This window comes from Boleophthalmus pectinirostris, unplaced genomic scaffold, assembly GCF_026225935.1.
Source record: "Boleophthalmus pectinirostris isolate CB_2022bp ecotype Guang Dong unplaced genomic scaffold, ASM2622593v1 HiC_scaffold_21, whole genome shotgun sequence".
NCBI lineage: Eukaryota > Metazoa > Chordata > Actinopteri > Gobiiformes > Gobiidae > Boleophthalmus > Boleophthalmus pectinirostris.
This window is the reverse complement of record NW_026571175.1, coordinates 765,501-781,486: the sequence shown is the minus strand read 5'-3', so window position 1 is coordinate 781,486 and position 15,986 is coordinate 765,501. Positions and strand designations below refer to the sequence as shown.

The 15,986-nt window shown below is 45.7% G+C and overlaps 1 protein-coding gene across 7 annotated transcripts in view; it reads left to right on the top strand.

Annotated features, from left to right (window-relative positions):
• Nucleotides 1-1,001: 1,001 nt before the first annotated feature.
• LOC110156515 (zinc fingers and homeoboxes protein 1-like) overlaps nt 1,002-15,986 on the top strand; it is a 29,691-nt gene continuing 14,706 nt past the window's right edge. The window contains exons 1-14 of one of the 7 annotated variants that reach the window (XM_055156991.1): nt 1,002-1,340; nt 2,910-3,107; nt 3,358-3,530; nt 3,758-4,194; nt 4,303-4,477; nt 4,632-4,758; nt 5,435-5,848; nt 5,938-6,225; nt 7,591-7,863; nt 8,200-8,454; nt 8,520-8,636; nt 9,225-9,410; nt 10,338-10,785; nt 10,900-12,687. In XM_055156991.1, coding sequence (XP_055012966.1) covers nt 2,943-3,107; nt 3,358-3,530; nt 3,758-4,194; nt 4,303-4,477; nt 4,632-4,758; nt 5,435-5,848; nt 5,938-6,225; nt 7,591-7,863; nt 8,200-8,454; nt 8,520-8,636; nt 9,225-9,410; nt 10,338-10,781 — 3,054 coding nt within the window. In that variant the 5' untranslated portion in view covers nt 1,002-1,340; nt 2,910-2,942 and the 3' untranslated portion in view covers nt 10,782-10,785; nt 10,900-12,687. Of the gene's footprint in view, nt 1,341-1,790; nt 3,108-3,357; nt 3,531-3,757; nt 4,195-4,302; nt 4,478-4,631; nt 4,759-5,434; nt 5,849-5,937; nt 6,226-7,590; nt 7,864-8,199; nt 8,455-8,519; nt 8,637-9,224; nt 9,411-10,337; nt 12,688-15,986 lie in introns of those variants that run through there. The other 6 variants (XM_055156993.1, XM_055156995.1, XM_020920715.2 and 3 more) reach the window with 6 other exon arrangements.

The window sequence follows — 15,986 nt, the reverse complement described above, 5'->3', positions numbered from 1 at the left end:
TTAGTTTTGTCTCGTTTTTTGCTGAGCAGGACCACTCGGTCAGGTTCTATCTGTGGGCTCTGGGCTTCACGATGGAGGTGTTCTACTTGTATGGTGGAAAGTCCAGCTGTTACCATGGTGACACAGTGCACATATTAGCAAGCACTGCTTGTAACTGATTGTCTCAACAACAAAAAAAAGTACCAAATGGATTTCATTTTCAGGAGGCTGTGATCAGTATGAGCGCTCATGGTCTTATTCAATCTTGAATTACTAGGTAGTGTCAAAGTACTCGAGACCGGTCTTGGTCTCAAGACTGGCCTTGAGTTTTTTTGCGGTCTTGTTCTCTACCGCGCTTGGACTCGGTCTTGTCTCATTCTTGGAGGAGCTCGGACTTGGTCTTGTCTTGGTCTTGGAGGAGCTTGGACTTGGTCTTGTCTTGGTCTTGGAGGAGCTTGGACTTGGTCTTGGAGGAGTTTGGACTTGGTCTTGTCTCGGTCTTGGAGGAGTTTGGACTTGGTCTTGGAGGAGTTTGGACTTGGTCTTGTCTCGGTCTTGGAGGAGTTTGGACTTGGTCTTGGAGGAGTTTGGACTTGGTCTTGTCTTGGTCTTGGAGGAGCTCAGACTCAGTCTTGTCTTGGTCTTGCAGGAGCTTGGACTCAGTTTTGTCCTGGTCTTGGCCTTTAAAAGTCTCAGTCTCGACCCTCAGAGGTCTTGGTCTTGTCCAGGTCTCGGGGTCTTGTGGTCTCGGCCTGGTCTTGGTCTCGATTAGTGCAGTCTTGACACTATTATTAGGAGTCTACATCTCCAAACAAAAAACAACTTCAGGTATGTTTTTGAGGAGGTTAGTCCTCAGAGGACACTAAAAGCTCACAGGAGTCCATTTTGCATAATACAGGACATTTAAAGAATGTAATACACGACCACAGCTGCTTAGTCAAATCAGCGGACTTTTTAGGAGTTGTTTTGTTTCTGTACAGTGATAAAGTGCTTCCTGTTTTACTGTGAAAGGGTCGCGTTGGCCGGACGTGCTGTCTGCTCTTTTTTAAACATTTCCCTGCTCACATTCTCCTCACATTCTCCTCTTCTCTCGGTATTTTCTCCTCGAAATTCTCCCTTTCCCCGCACTCTGTCTCCGCCGTGGCCCGAGCCATGCCCTCCCCGGAGCCCAGAGCCTGTGCCCGGTGAGGAGCGCTGTGGAGCGGCGTGGGACCGGCTCAGACACCGCCGGAGCCGAGGGGAAAAGGCGGAAGAGCGGCCAACCTAGAGATGCTACCGTGCTACAGCGGCCGAGGCTAACTCCCTGAACCGGGGAAGGATGCAGGTTTCCGGGGGCTGACTCCAGAAGTGCCCGCGGAGAGGTGAGCATTGTCCGGGGCTGGCGGAGGAGGGTGACCGGGCGGGAGGATGCAGGAGGCGGCGGGGAGGTAGTGGAGGCTCGGTTGGCGGTGTTAGCTCCGGGATGTTCACCGGAGCTCCGTGCGTTCTCCGGTTCCTTTTGCGTTGGTTTGAGCGCAGTTTGGGCTCTGCCTCTCCTCCTCCGAGACCAAAAGAACCAAATCTTAAACCTAAACCACTGAATCACGCCTCGTCTCTAAAGTGAACATTTGAAACTATTGGCGTTAGATCAAGTTGAGGACACGAACCCACAGAACAGAATGTCCTGCAGAATGAAGCAGCGCCTGTTTACTACACGTGTGTTTACATCAGTGCAAAGGCAAACAGCGAGTTTTCAAACAAGGCGCAATTTCTCAGCCTTAAATTCTTTATGTCTTTCTTTTTTTTTTTTTTTTTTTTTTTTTTTTTTTTTTTTTTGAGACCGTCATTGGTTCAAATAATTATTTTATCTAATTGCCTTTTTTTTTTACATAGACGATATTTCTGTTAAATTGTTGTTCTTGGTCGACAAAAGACATGTCCTGCTGACCAATTAATCGAATAAAAGGGGGGCGTGGCAAAAGCTTTCAAAACTACTACTCACTACGAATCAGACCCAAACTACACTCACAAGAGTACACCTGCACGGGAGTCCAGTTCATGCAAAAACTACTATTCATGCAGAAAAAGGTCTAAGAAATGGGTGTGCAAAAATATAGCCAAAAAATATTGCTATAGTTTAATGTGATGATACAGTATCGATATCATGGGCTGCTGTATCGATATATCGCCAACAGTATTTTATGGTATATTTTACAAAATTATTTTGTTACAGAGCTACAGTTTTGGAGGAAGAAAACTCATTTATGCAACATAGTTGACATTTTCATTGTTTTGAGGATTAAAATGTTTGGGTTTCATATAAACTTTGCACAAGAAGTGGTTTTAACAGTTTTAGTATCACAGCAGTGATTTAGACTTTTTAATTGAAATGTATCTAATTGATTTGAAATATATTGTACTGAATCGAAAGTTCAGTGTATCGAGATATGTATCGTATCGTGGTCCATGTATTGAGGTATGTATCGTATCGGCAAATGTTAGCTTTGTGACATTATAATGGATAATTAAAATACTAAAAATAAACTATAAGGTAAATCAGTTTCCTCTTTATATTTGTGACTCTCTCATTCCACATCCTGATTGTGATTCTAATTTTACCACAAAGGGCTACTTTTACTGCTCCCAGTTTTGGTGAACTACACACAATTGGGAAGTTTTGTCAGAAAAATTATTATTGATACTTTACAGTGACATTACACTGCAGATGTTCTGCATGTACTATGCCTATGGTGGACTTTTAAGCTGTTACATTGGTGACACAATGCACATATGAGCAAACACTGTCAAAAAAGCATTTAGAAGAGAAGAAAAAATACAAAAATGTATATTTTTTTATCATATCGCCCAGCCCTACTGCAAAGGATCGATTTTTTTCACAAATCGTTGTGCTTTTAGTGTTGATTTGTGTGACCTAAAGATCTTTGCTTCAGATTAGTTTGATTTTGGCCTGAAACTGAAGCACAATGTCGAGTCGGAGGAAGTCCACCACGCCATGTATGGTCCTCAAACAGGAAGCAGTCGAGTCGGACCAAGAAGACCTCTGCACCGCCAACCAATCAGAGCGCAGCTCTGCCAGAGGGGGCGGGGCCACTGTCAGAGCTTTGGACAGTGATGATGACATCATGCAGGTGAGTTTTTACGCTTCTCCTTACTTAGATTTAATTATTTAAAACATGTCAGTTCAAAAACATGTTCTGAAATGTCCCTGTGTGTCTGATGTCCTCCCTTTGTATTATGCCCTCTGTGTAAAGCTAGCATAAACAACTTTATCTCTGTATTTATTTCTCTTCTCTGCTCCTCTGCTCAGTGTTTTAGTCTCTTTATGTGATGCAGTGTAAGGAGACGAGGCTTAAGGTCCCTTCTGTCTCTTGTTTCCAGGCTGACTTCTTTCCAGTGGGAGGAGGCGCATCGGAGGGTGGATATGAGTGTAAATACTGCAGCTTCCAAACGTCTGACCTGAACCTGTTCACGAGTCACGTGGACACGGAACATCCACACATCGTCACCAACACCTCGTACGAGTGTGTGGAGTGTGACTACAGCACCAAGAGGTTAGGACCGGGGGACTGGACCGGGGGACTGGACCGGGGGACTGGACTGCACATCATCACCAACATCTCCAATGAGATGATGTTGATCTCCTATGTATGGAGTGTGACTACAGTTCCAGAAATGGGAATTACACTGGGAACTGAAGCTGAACTAGGACTAGAGTGTAGATGGATCTGGGATAGAGCAGTTAAAAAGTGATATTGTGTGACATATTGTTATGTTACAGTTACGACACGCTGCAGGCCCATAATGCACGCTGTCACCCTGGGGAGGAGAGCTTCACACGCACCATGCTCACGAGGAACAACCAGACGGTTTTTCAGCAGAGCGTCAACGACCTCACGTTCGACGGTAGCTTCGTCAAAATGGAGGATGGTGAAAGTGAAAGCTCTGCCCCGCCCATCACCATGAGCCACACCCCCATCATGAGACAGAAGGTCCACGGCAACAAGAAGTTCACCAAACTCCTGACCCATGACATCATCAAAGTGGAGAGCGATAGCGAGGAAGACTACGACAGCAAAGAAATGCCTGTGCTAAGCCCCGCCCCCATGACCCCCGTGACCCCGGTGACCCCAGTTGCCCCTGTGGCGCCGCGGCTGGTCTCTGTTCCTCCGAGTCTCGTCGTGAACGGCTCCAGCGTGCTGCAGGTCAAAGGGACAGGTGAGAGTCTGGGTCACACTGGATCTTAGACCAGTTTTTTTGAGAAGTCCTGCTTTAGTCCTGGTCTAAGTCTAACTATATTCTAAACCCTCCTGTCTGCTTCTCGAGGAGGCGGGGCTAGTGGAATGTTAGCACCTGGGACATTAGCTCAGGTGCTCTCGGCGCTTCAGGGACACACGGCTCCGAGCGCGCCCCAAACTCAGCTCCTCATTCCTGTCAGCAGCATCCCCTCCTACAGCCCCGCCATGGACAACAACGTGCTTCTCATTGGAGCCTACAACAGGTCAGCCACAGACCTGGTTTAGTTCGAGTTTTAGTCTGGGTTTAGTCCGGGTTTAGTCTGGGTTTAGTTCGGGTTTAGTCTGGCTTTAGTCTGGGTTTAGTTCGGGTTTAGTCCGGGTTTAGTCTGGGTCCTTTCTCATGTCTTCTCTCCGTAGGTTCCCGTACCCGTCACTGTCGGAGATCTTGGGTCTCTCGTCTCAGACGAAATTCAGTGAAGAACAGATCAAAGTTTGGTTTTCGGCTCAACGACTGAAGCACGGAGTGAGCTGGACCCCAGAGGAGGTCAGTGAGGTCAAAGGTCACACTGTGTGTCTATGGCCCTGTCCCAACTTGTGCACTGTGGATGTCCCAATTCTTATAATGTTTTGATCTACACTTCATCGCACCGTTCTCTCCACACTTAAGCAAACTTCAGGCAAATACATTCCCCACAATGCATTTCACTGGAATGTTTTCAAACAGCGTGGCCAGTTCGCCAAATGATTCAAACAGGACCACACGCTGTGGCAGTGACTAAGCTGGAGTTTAAGAACATGGCTGACAGCTGTTTTACGCTGCTTGGATGTTTACTCTAGCACCTTTAGTACACCATCACCTGAAGTGTGGACTGTCCCAAGTCTCATTTTACTTATTTTCACCCCTGTCCCTCGTGCACTTCATGCACCTTCAGAAAGTGCGTACTTGACTGAAGTGTGTAGAGTGCAGTGCATCGTGTGGGGATTTGGACAGAACATCATTCAGACTCAGAGTCCAGACAAGGTCAGTGATGGTCACAGTAGAATTCTAGATCCAGTTTAAGTGCACTTTTTTTTTTTTTTTTGCTTTAGCCATACAGAGTCAGTGACAGATGTTTCAGGGTTAAGTCAGATGCCCTGCAGACGCAGCAATAAAGAGTCTTCTTTTAAACTGTTGTGAGTTTGTGTAAAACTCTTGTGTCTTAGAGCTTTGTTGTCCCCAGGTGGAGGAGGCGCGGCGTAAGAAGTTTAACGGCGCTGTGCAGGCTCCGCCCACCATCACAGTGATCCCGGCGAGCCTGGCATCCGGGGGGCTCCAGTCGCTGTTTCAGACGTGTCACATCGTCGGGCAGCCGGGGCTCGTGCTAACGCAGGTACCTGCTAACGCTAACGGGAACGTGCTGCCCGTAGCCCCGCCCCTCACCCTCACCGTCACAGGCGCTGTTCAGAACAACCAAACCGGTAACCAGCCCCCCGCCTCCGAGCCCGCCGAGACTCAAACTAAGACCGAGATCGCCTCAGGACTTGACCAGAGTCCCACCAAACCCAAGAAGTCCAAAGAACAGCTCGCTGAGCTCAAAGCCAGCTACAGCCGCCGGCAGTTCGCCACAGAGGCAGAGATCTCACGGCTAATGCAGGTGGGACTGGAACGGGAGTAGACTGGGACTAAAGTAGGACTGGATCAGGACTAAAGCAGGACTAAACCACGTGTGCATTCTGTCTGCAGGTGACTAAACTGTCCAAACGCGCCATAAAGAAGTGGTTCAGCGACACTCGATACAACCAGAGGAACTCGAAGGACCACCACGGACTGCCCCCCCTGGAGACCCCTCTCCGAGCCGGCTCTGGTCCCAGCTCTGGTCCTGGGTCTGGTCCTAGGTCTGGGAGTAGAATCATCGAGCCAGGGCTCAGCGAAGGAGGGTCAGAGCCGGACTGTAAACCGGGTCTGAGTGGGACCATTGTAATTGACTCGAGCGACGACACAGAGGGATCTCCGAGCTCCAGAGAGACCAGGGTCAGACTATGAACCGCCTCACTCTTTACATTAAATAACCAAATCACACAGGACAAGATGGGCAAGTTGTTTACTGATACTTTGCAGATGAAATCATCAGCGTTCCATGGGGAACTGAAGCTCTGCTCTGTCTAAAGCTTTGTTAGTCAGTTTAGACTTCAGTCTGAGCTTCGCTTTAACACAGTCTGACCAGAAAGAACCGACTTACCTGAACTACAACAGATGAGCTGATTTGTGCTGTTAAACAAGTCCCTCTCAAAAACATTACAGTCACAAGCTAGCATGAACCACCTGTTTTTCAGTGAGTCCCTCTCACCTTTTTATTGAAAATCAAACTTCGAAACAGGGCAGTGAACGGTCGAACTGATCACAGGCTCCTGAACATGTAACCTTTTAAATCCATTTTGTGTTTTCAGCATTTGCTAATGTGTGTATTGGGTCATCATGGTAACTGCTGAACATTGCACTATAGACATCCATGTAGAACACAGTGTGATGTCACTGCAAAGTATCATTGTTACAATTGAAATGTTTTGATTCTCAAGACAGTTGTCCAGTTAGAAAGCAGCATGAGCCTTACACAAACATCTCATTTGGGCTGCCAGTTTCAGTGCTTAAACCAAATTAGTTTAAACCTAAAAAAAACTGAATGGTCACTACCTAAACCCCAGTGCATCCTCTGCAGCTCACTGAGTGAATTCTGAAGATCCTGAGTTTTCACATAAGGCCTGACCTGTCCATACACTGAGAATGAGACAAACCTGGATGTGTCTCTAGCTGCAGGTTAAGGCTCTGGAAACACAGGTTCTGTTGTTCTATAGTTATAATCTAGGACACCAGTGGATCATTGTGTTATAATCTGGCAATTTTAAATCACAATATTGATCTGAACTGCGACTTGGAAGCATAGTGTAAATGCTGCTGCAGCAGCAACAACACTTGAATTTTCCTTGGGATCAATAAAGTAAAATTCTAAAACCAAAAAAGAAACAACTTCTGCGTTAGAAAACCGCGGTGCCTAATGGGAGCTGACGTCACCGTAAATGCCATCACAACAAAGCTACACATTGCTTAAGAAAATAAAACTGGAGATGACGTGTGCACATCACAGTGGGTGTGTACCACTGGACGTGAAAACAGTAGAGGTAGATCAGGAAAATGGCTAAATGGTGTCTTGAAGTGAAGCGATGAAAGATTGCTCAAACATGCGTGAATCACTCCAAATACAACTATACCATGGTCTAGTAACAGAACATGGTTAAAAGTTCTGAAAAGTCCAGTTTGCAGAATAGGTCTGATTAAATTTTTAGTAGAATGCAGGCTACATACTGTTCCTTAAAGTGAATTCTCCTGTTTGGTCTCCAGGCGTCGGCATCGCGCAGCCCCTCTGACCTCAGGGCTAAGTTCAGAAACGCTTTCCCAGACTTTACACTGCAGAAGTTTAAGGAGAAGACTCCAGAACAGCTGATGGAGCTGGAAGCAAGTTTCCAGAAGAACCCCACTCCTACTGACGAGGAGCTGAGCCGTCTAAGAGCTCAGACCAAACTCACCCGACGAGAAGTCAACGCCTGGTTTACAGAGAGACGCAAACTGCCCTCAGAAGAACCAGACCACAGAGATCACACCCCCACAGAACAGGTGAGACACGCCCCCACAGGACACAGGTGAGACACGCCCGGACAGAAAACACAGGTGAGACACGCCCCCACAGGACACAGGTGAGACACGCCCGGACAGAAAACACAGGTGAGACACGCCCCCACAGGACACAGGTGAGACACGCCCAGACAGAAAACACAGGTGAGACACGCCCAGACAGAAAACACAGGTGAGACACGCCCCCACAGGACACAGGTGAGACACGCCCGGACAGAAAACACAGGTGAGACACGCCCACAGAGAACAGGACACGACCACTGAAGTAGAACTGAAGCGGGGGTAAGCCCAGAGTAAAAGATGTCTCTCATCCCTCAGGCTGCAGAGGACTGTCCCTCCTCCCCCCAGCAGAGGGCGAGTGGGGGCCGGCGGGCAGTGAAAAAGACCCTGGCCCAGCTACACGTGCTGAAGAAGGCATTCATCAGGTCACAGTGGCCCTCGCCAAACGAATACGAACGACTCGCCAAAGAGACCGGCCTTCCACGCTCCCACATCGTCAACTGGTTTGGAGACACACGCTACGCCTGTAAGAACAGCGCTCTCAAGTGGTATTATCTGTACCAGAGCGGCAAGGTGAGAGGACAGGTGAGGGTGATGCTCACATGGCGCAGAGGTGGACTAAAGGATGTGTGTTGCAGGTGGATGAAGCGTTAAATGGAGGAGCGAAGAAGAAATCAAGGAAGCGTTTTCGAGGCTGGTCCCGACGAAGGAGAGCTCCAAGTAAACGCTCAACGCAGGACTTCAGAGCAGTGAAGGTACAAGAGGACTAAACCAGAACTGACTGTAAACGATCATTGTTAACCAGCTAGCCATCGCGTTCCAAACAGGAAGTGAGCATGGCTCTATCGACTGGTTCCAATTCACACATTAAGCGCTCTACATTATCCTAGGGTTTTTATTTTGCTATTTTGTTCTTGCCTGAACAGCCAGAACCAACTGGAAGCAGACAACAGAGGGTGAAAATCCTCCATCCAAACTTGAGACAATCTAACCACAGCCACTAATTTGTATCACATGTCTCTCAAATGTGGACATCTCTTCTCAAATTCTTGTGACATTCAGAACAAAATATATAAATTCTTTTATCTGGGACCGAACCTGGACTACACTGGTTGTCATTCAAAGCTCTGCTCCATAACCGTAGTAGTGTTTTGTGTTTGTTGAATAAACATTGCAATAATATAAATGTACCTGAATTAGTCAAAAGGATTGTTTACATCGGCAGTCCCTGAGTTGGGATAGGCTCCATTGTGCTGAAATAACTTGTTTTAAAAGCGCACTATAGACTTCTTGTTGGGATTCTTTTCAGTTCTGTTTTAAATGGTGTGTCCCTCTGTGTTCAGGTCAAGTCGGGGGTGTGGTTTCTGAAGGAGTATTACCTGCGACACCATGGCCTCAGCGAGAGAGACCTGGACGAGCTTGTCTCCAAGTCTGGACTCAGCTATGAACGAGTCCGAGACTGGTTCAACCAAGTCCAGACTCGAGAGCAGCAAGGCCTACAGGGCTTCAGCGAGGAGGAGGCCACAACGGTCAGAACCAGGACTGGACTGAAGGAGGACTGAAGGAGGACTGAAGGAGGACTGAAGGAGGACTGAAGGAGGACTGAAGGAGGACTGAAGGAGGACTGTAGGTGGACTGTAGGTGGACTTTAGGTGGACGATAGAAGGACTAACCAGGTCTTGACCATGACTGGACCAGGACAGTGAAGGAGGCTGACTTAACCTGGACAAGTGCCTCTTACTAACACACCTGAGCATGTCTGGATGAGTGGTGCTATGAAGCAGCTTCACAACTCGATCTTTCAACCCACAGAACAGGGGTTAGCACCAGCCAACCAATCAGAATTGTGCAAAAGGAAAGAGCTACATACTTCTTAAGGAACTGCCAGTCAATCCAAATCACCAAATATAAGGAATTAAAATAATAAAGACCAGGCCAAAGGAAAGACTGGCACTGTACCCCAGAGAAAGTACAGTGTCTGAATATCACTCGATACAGAGGAAGCCTCAGTGTGCTTAACTCAGACCTATTGTGCTCTGTAGTTCTAATCTCTGACCCCTGTGTGGGCAATAAAAAATAAAAAAAATTATTTCCATTTGTACCAAATGACTACGCAGTGCTGCCAATTCCTCCATGTATCACCGATTAAGAAAATAAAACTGGAGAGTGAAGTAAGTACAGAGCAGTGAGCATGTACTGTGTATGAAAACAAAATGCAAAATGTCACAGTAACTGGACCAAGAGTCATCTTTTTATGTTATTCAGGAACTTAACCTGGTCTGGAGCAGGTTGAGTTTGGGGTTGCCATAGTGATCTGAAATATGAAAGTGATCCAGCTTCATAGTTCCACTAAACCAGGACTGCACACATTCACTAGTTTTTCTAATATTCTAATTTTCTAATAATATGCGTAAATAACGTTCTATGTGTGGGCTAACTTTTCCTCTTCTCAACAGGACGAAGAGGAGGCTGAGGAAGAGGAGGAAGAAGAAAGAGAAGAGGGAGAGGGGGGAGAGGAAGAGGCTGCAGAAGCTGAAGAGATGGATGAGCTGTCTGAAGAGGCAGAGAGAGGAGAGGAAGAGGGCATGGAGGAGGAGGAGGAAGGGGAGGACGACGACGAGGAGGAAGGAGAGGAGGGAGAGAGAGGAAAAGAAGAGGACAGTGAGGGAGAGATGGAGTTGCAGGAACATGAAACACAGGAGGGAGGAAACAGCCAATCACAGACGGAGGAGGAGCAGGGCAGCCAATCACAGACGGAGGAGGAGCAGGGCAGCCAATCACAGACGGAGGAGGAGCAGGGCAGCCAATCACAGACAGAGGAGGAGCAGGGCAGCCAATCACAGACAGAGAAGAGGCAAAGCAGCAGCCAATCACAGCCTGTCACCGAGGAGCAGACATGAGCAGGTGAGGGACTCAGGGAGGGCATCTGACACACACAGGGAGGGCATCTGACACACACAGGGAGGGCATCTGACACACACAGGGAGGGCATCTGACTCAATTCTCTGTCTCTCGCAGGATGAAAAGACATTTCTTCTGAACCAAACGGACTTGAGTTTGGGTTCAAGGACTGAGCCCTGGTTTAAGCCTGGATCCTAACCGGACTAGGATGGGGTCCTTTTGAAAACCAAACCACTGCGTTTATTCTGAACATTTTACTGAAAACTTTGTAAAGACTGAAACATTTTTAAGACGCTCACAAAGTTCCAAAAGCAGGAAATGTTTCTCTCAAGGAAAATACGTGTGTGCCACTTCGTTTTTACCGCGTGGAACCTGTTTGGACATTTAAGGTGGAATAGGTGTTTCTGAGGTTTTGTTTTTGAGTGAAACTGACCGGACAAGTCCACCTTAAAAAAAAACAACAACAAAAGATTAATTTGAATGTAACAGAAGGAAAATGCCAGGAATAAACTAGGACTAAAACCAGGACTAAAACTGGGACTAGAAGCAGGACTGAACCAGGACTTATACCAGATTTAAACTAGCAAAAGTAGCATGTTAAAGCTTTTCTCGATTCATTTCAAGATTTTTTTTCAACCCAAATATTTCGGTTAAAATTTAAACTTCTGAAACCAATGCTTCAGGAAAACCTCACTTTACCTCAAAGTCAGCGGTCCAAACCAGGCTCTCACTGGGAGGGCATCTGACACAGGGAGGGCATCTGACACAAAGGGACACAAGAGGACGGGAGAGTGTCTGACACACAGGGATACAGGTGTTACCTCAAACTGACTAGTCTAAGCCAGGCTCTGCAGGTCACTCATACCCTGAGGATGGGACGGCATCTAACACACTGATACCTGGAGTTTGAATGCTGCAGATTTAGTCTGGTTCCATTTAGTGATGTCATGAAGTGTTCTCCAGAAATGCTCACCAGCTAAACTCAGCAGCTACCATTTTAGCCTTATTTAAACTGCTCCTCGCTCCCGGACACGAGCCCTCCATTCATTTACAACATCAGAGATAAGTGAAGTGTAGAGCAGCTGGACAGAGTGGGGATGACAGGGCGATGTCTGTACCGACTGTGCCTCCTGTGTGAGTGAGGTGCAGAGTCTTGAGCCCCACTGCGCTGATGCCGTCTGATCTAATGCATCATTATGACACGTAAAGCTGCACTGTGTAGCTTTTCTGTGAACCTCCATGGAGACATTTCACCTGGAGTGTTCTGCAGTACGGCATTCAAAAGGGCAGATTCTGCTAAATCGATCTTTATTCTTTCATCAGAAACACACTTGGAGAGGTTTTAGATGTCATCCATGCATGTTTGAGTAATTAACCCTCCTTACGGTTATCTGTAAGATTTTGTCCAATGTTCCACCCACAAGCCTACGTCACCCATGCTCCCACACAGAGCGTAAAGAAGTGGACTAAGGGAGTGTGACGTCACTCAGCTCCACTCAAGCCTGCCTCTATATTATGACAAGGATTTTTTTTACAGATAAAATAGTGAATAAAAACCCCAGGATCATGTAGAGTGGGTTCATATGCACATTTTAAGGCCAAAATACCAAGGCAGTTACAGAGGAGGAGCCACAATATTCCAGTGGAAGTCAAGTGGAGTTATGGAGATATGTTAAATGCCGTACTGTGGAATATTCCAGAGCCCAGGGTTCTGTGCAGAGTCTGATACGGGTCAGAAACAGGACACACTTCAGGATTCTTTCACACAAATAATAAAAAAAAAAACAGATCTTTTTAAATTTCAAAAAGAGGTTTAGGATTTCCAGTGGTTCAGCTATTTATTTATTATCTACAATTTTTCTGAAAAACTTTTGTCTGTTTCAAAATAAAATGTGGAAAAATGTGTTCTTGACTCTTTGGTTCAGGACCGCACCAGACACTTCACCTGCCACTGCACCTGTCTCATATATTACATCGACTCATGACTCAGTGAAGTTTTCAAGCCTTTGTTTCTTGACATTTTGATGATTTTGGTTTACAGATAATGAAAACCCAAAATTCGGTGTCTCAGAAAATTTGAATATGATAAAGTTCAGTATTGGAAAATTAGAGTGTCACATCTTAATTAGCTCAAACTTTAAATGGTCTCTGAGTGTGGGTCAGTGGGTTACACAGTCATGGGGAAGTCTTCTGAGTGGACAAATGTCCAGAAGACAGTTACTGTCCCTCCACAAGGAGAAAGCCACAAAAAGTCATTGCTAAAGAAGCTGGTTGTTCACAGAGTGCTGTATCCAAGAAGATTCATAAAAACGTAACTGGAAGGAAAAATGTGGTAAGAAAAGTTGCACCAGCCAAAGGGATGAGCGCAGCCTTCCCTCAAAATCCACTCAAGAATTTGGGGGAGTTTCATAAAGAGTGGGCTGAGTCTAGAGTCAGTGCATCAAGAGCCTCTCCACACAGATGAAGCCTCTGTGGGACAAGAGACATGTCAAAAGAGTCTGACCTGGACTGTGGAGAAAAACACCTGGACTGTTGCTCAATGGTCCAAAGTCTCTTTGCAGATGAAAGTACATTTTATATACAGATGTGTTCAAAATTGCTGGTGCCCCTCTTCTAATGAAAGAAAAATCAACAATTTCACTTTAACTTGAAACTGAGAAAAGCAATAATTTTTAAAAATCCTGAAAAATAAACCAATGAAAATCAGACACTGTTTTTGAATTGTTCTTCAACAGAATTATATAAAAAAAAAAATAATAATGAAACTGACCTGGACAAAATTGATGGTTCCCCTAGAAAAGATTGTAAACAGTTGGACAATAGGAACATGTTAAACTTCAGTGTGTCTCTAATCTGCGTCACAGGTTCTTCAAACTTGTCCTGAGTCAGTCTGTCTGTTTAAAGGGAGACATGTGTCATTGTGCTGTTTGGAGACATGATGGACACAACACTGAACATGGACCAGAGAAAGAGAAGAAGAGAACTGTGTCAGGAGACTAGAAAGAAAATGATAGACAAGCAGGTTAAAGATAAAGACAATAAAACCATCTCCAAGCAGCTTGATGTTCCTGTGATTACAGTTACACATGTTCTTTAGAAGTTTACAGTCCACAGGACTGAAGCCAACCTCCCTGGACGCAGCTGCAAGAGGAAAACTGATGACAAAATGAAGAGATGGATCATACGAATGGAACCAAAGAGCCCAGAAGAACCTCCAGAGAAACTAAATGTGAACTTGAAGGGCAAAGTACATCAGTGTCAGATCACACCATCCATCACTGTTTGAGCCAAAGTGGACTTCATGTGAGGACACCACTACTGAGAGAAAATCATAAAAAAGTTAAACTGGAATTTGCCACAATGCAGACTGACAAGTCACAAAACTTCTGGGAGAATGTTCTTTGGACAGATGATACAAAACTGAAGCTCTTTGGCAAGACACATCAGCTCTATGTTCACAGACGCAAAAATGAAGCAGACCAAGAAAAGAACACTGTCCTTACTCTTCCTAGTTTGATTTTTGTTGGACAATTTTCAGTAAATTAAATTTTTTTATTGCTTTTATCAGTTTCAAGTTATTTCAGTGATGATTGTTGATTTTGCCAGAGGGGAACCAACTATTTTGACCTTGTCTCTGTCTTTTGGAAATCAAGGTCCCAGAGTCTGGAGGAAAAAAAGACAAGCACAGAATCCACATTGTTTGAAGTCCAGTGTGAAGTTTTGACAGTCAGAGTGATTTGGACTGCCATGTCATCTGCTCGTGTTGGTCCACTGTGTTTTCTGAAGTCCACAGTCAACACATCCATGTACCATTTTAGAGCACTTCATGCTTCCATCTGCTCACAGGCTTTATGGAGAAGCTGATTTTGTTTTCCATCAGGGCCTGGTACCTGCCCACACAGCCAAAGGTACAAAATGTTACTCTGCCTGATTGTCCTGCAAACTCTCCTGACCTGAACCCCACACAGAAGATGAGAAACACCAGACCCACAATGCAAATGTCCTGAAGGCCACTATCAATGCAACCTGTGCTTCCATTCACCTGAGCAGTGCCACAGGAGGATCTCCTTCATGCCACAGCGCACTGATGCACTTATTCATGCCAAAAGCCCAACCAAGTACTGAGTGCATAGAAATGAATATTTCAGAAGCCCGAAATGTCTGTTATAAATATCCCTTTTATTGATCATAGGTAATATTCTACTTTTCTGAGACGCTGAATTTGGAGTTTCATTATCTGAAAAACATAATCATCAAAATAAAGGCCTGAAAACTTCTCTCTGTGTCTATGTGATATATGAATTAAACTTTCTGAAATGAGGGACAAAAATATTGCAGTTTTCCATGATTTTTCTTTTTTTGGATGTACCTGTATACCAACGACTAAACCAACGACTAAACCAGGGACTAAACCAGGGACTAAACCAGGACCAAACCAGGACCAAACCAGGACTAAACCAGGACTAAACCAGGACTAAACCAGGACTAAACCAGGACTCTATGGTCTTGTTCATTCTCATATTCTCCAGCAGAGGGCAACATGAGCTCAGACAAACTGCTGCTTATACTGTATTTACACTGGACCGGGACTGGACCGGGACTAAATCAAGATTAGACCGAGACTAGATCAATACTGAACCGGGACTGGACCAATACTGAACCGGGACTAAAACGGGAGCAAACAAAACAAGTTTATATTTCGACTTAAATGGAACTAAACCTGGACTAACCCAACTCTCAGTCTTCTGTCTTTTCTTTACATTTGATCTTGTTTTATGGATTTCCCCTCATATCTCTCTCTCTCTCTCTCTCTCTCTCTCTCTCTCTCTCTCTCTCTCTCTCTCTCTCTCTCTCTCTCTCTCTCTCTCTCTCATGTCGCTCCCCACTCTTACTCTTTTTTTCACTACTCTCCCTCTCTTTTCCCCCCTTTCTTCTCTCTTCATTCTTTAACTCGTGTTTCTCTTACCCTCACTCCTCCTTCATTTCTCTCGCTCTTCTTCTCTTCTCTCTCCTCTTCTCCCTCCTCTTCTCTTCTCCTCTTCTCCCTCCTCTTCTCTTCTCCCTCCTCTCTTCCCTCCTCTTCTCTTCTCCTCTTCTCCCTCCTCTTCTCTTCTCCTCTTCTCTCTCCTCTTCTCCTCTTCTCTCCTCTTCTCTTCTCCTCTCTTCTTCTCCTCTTCTCTCTCTCTCTCTCTTTCTCCTCTCTC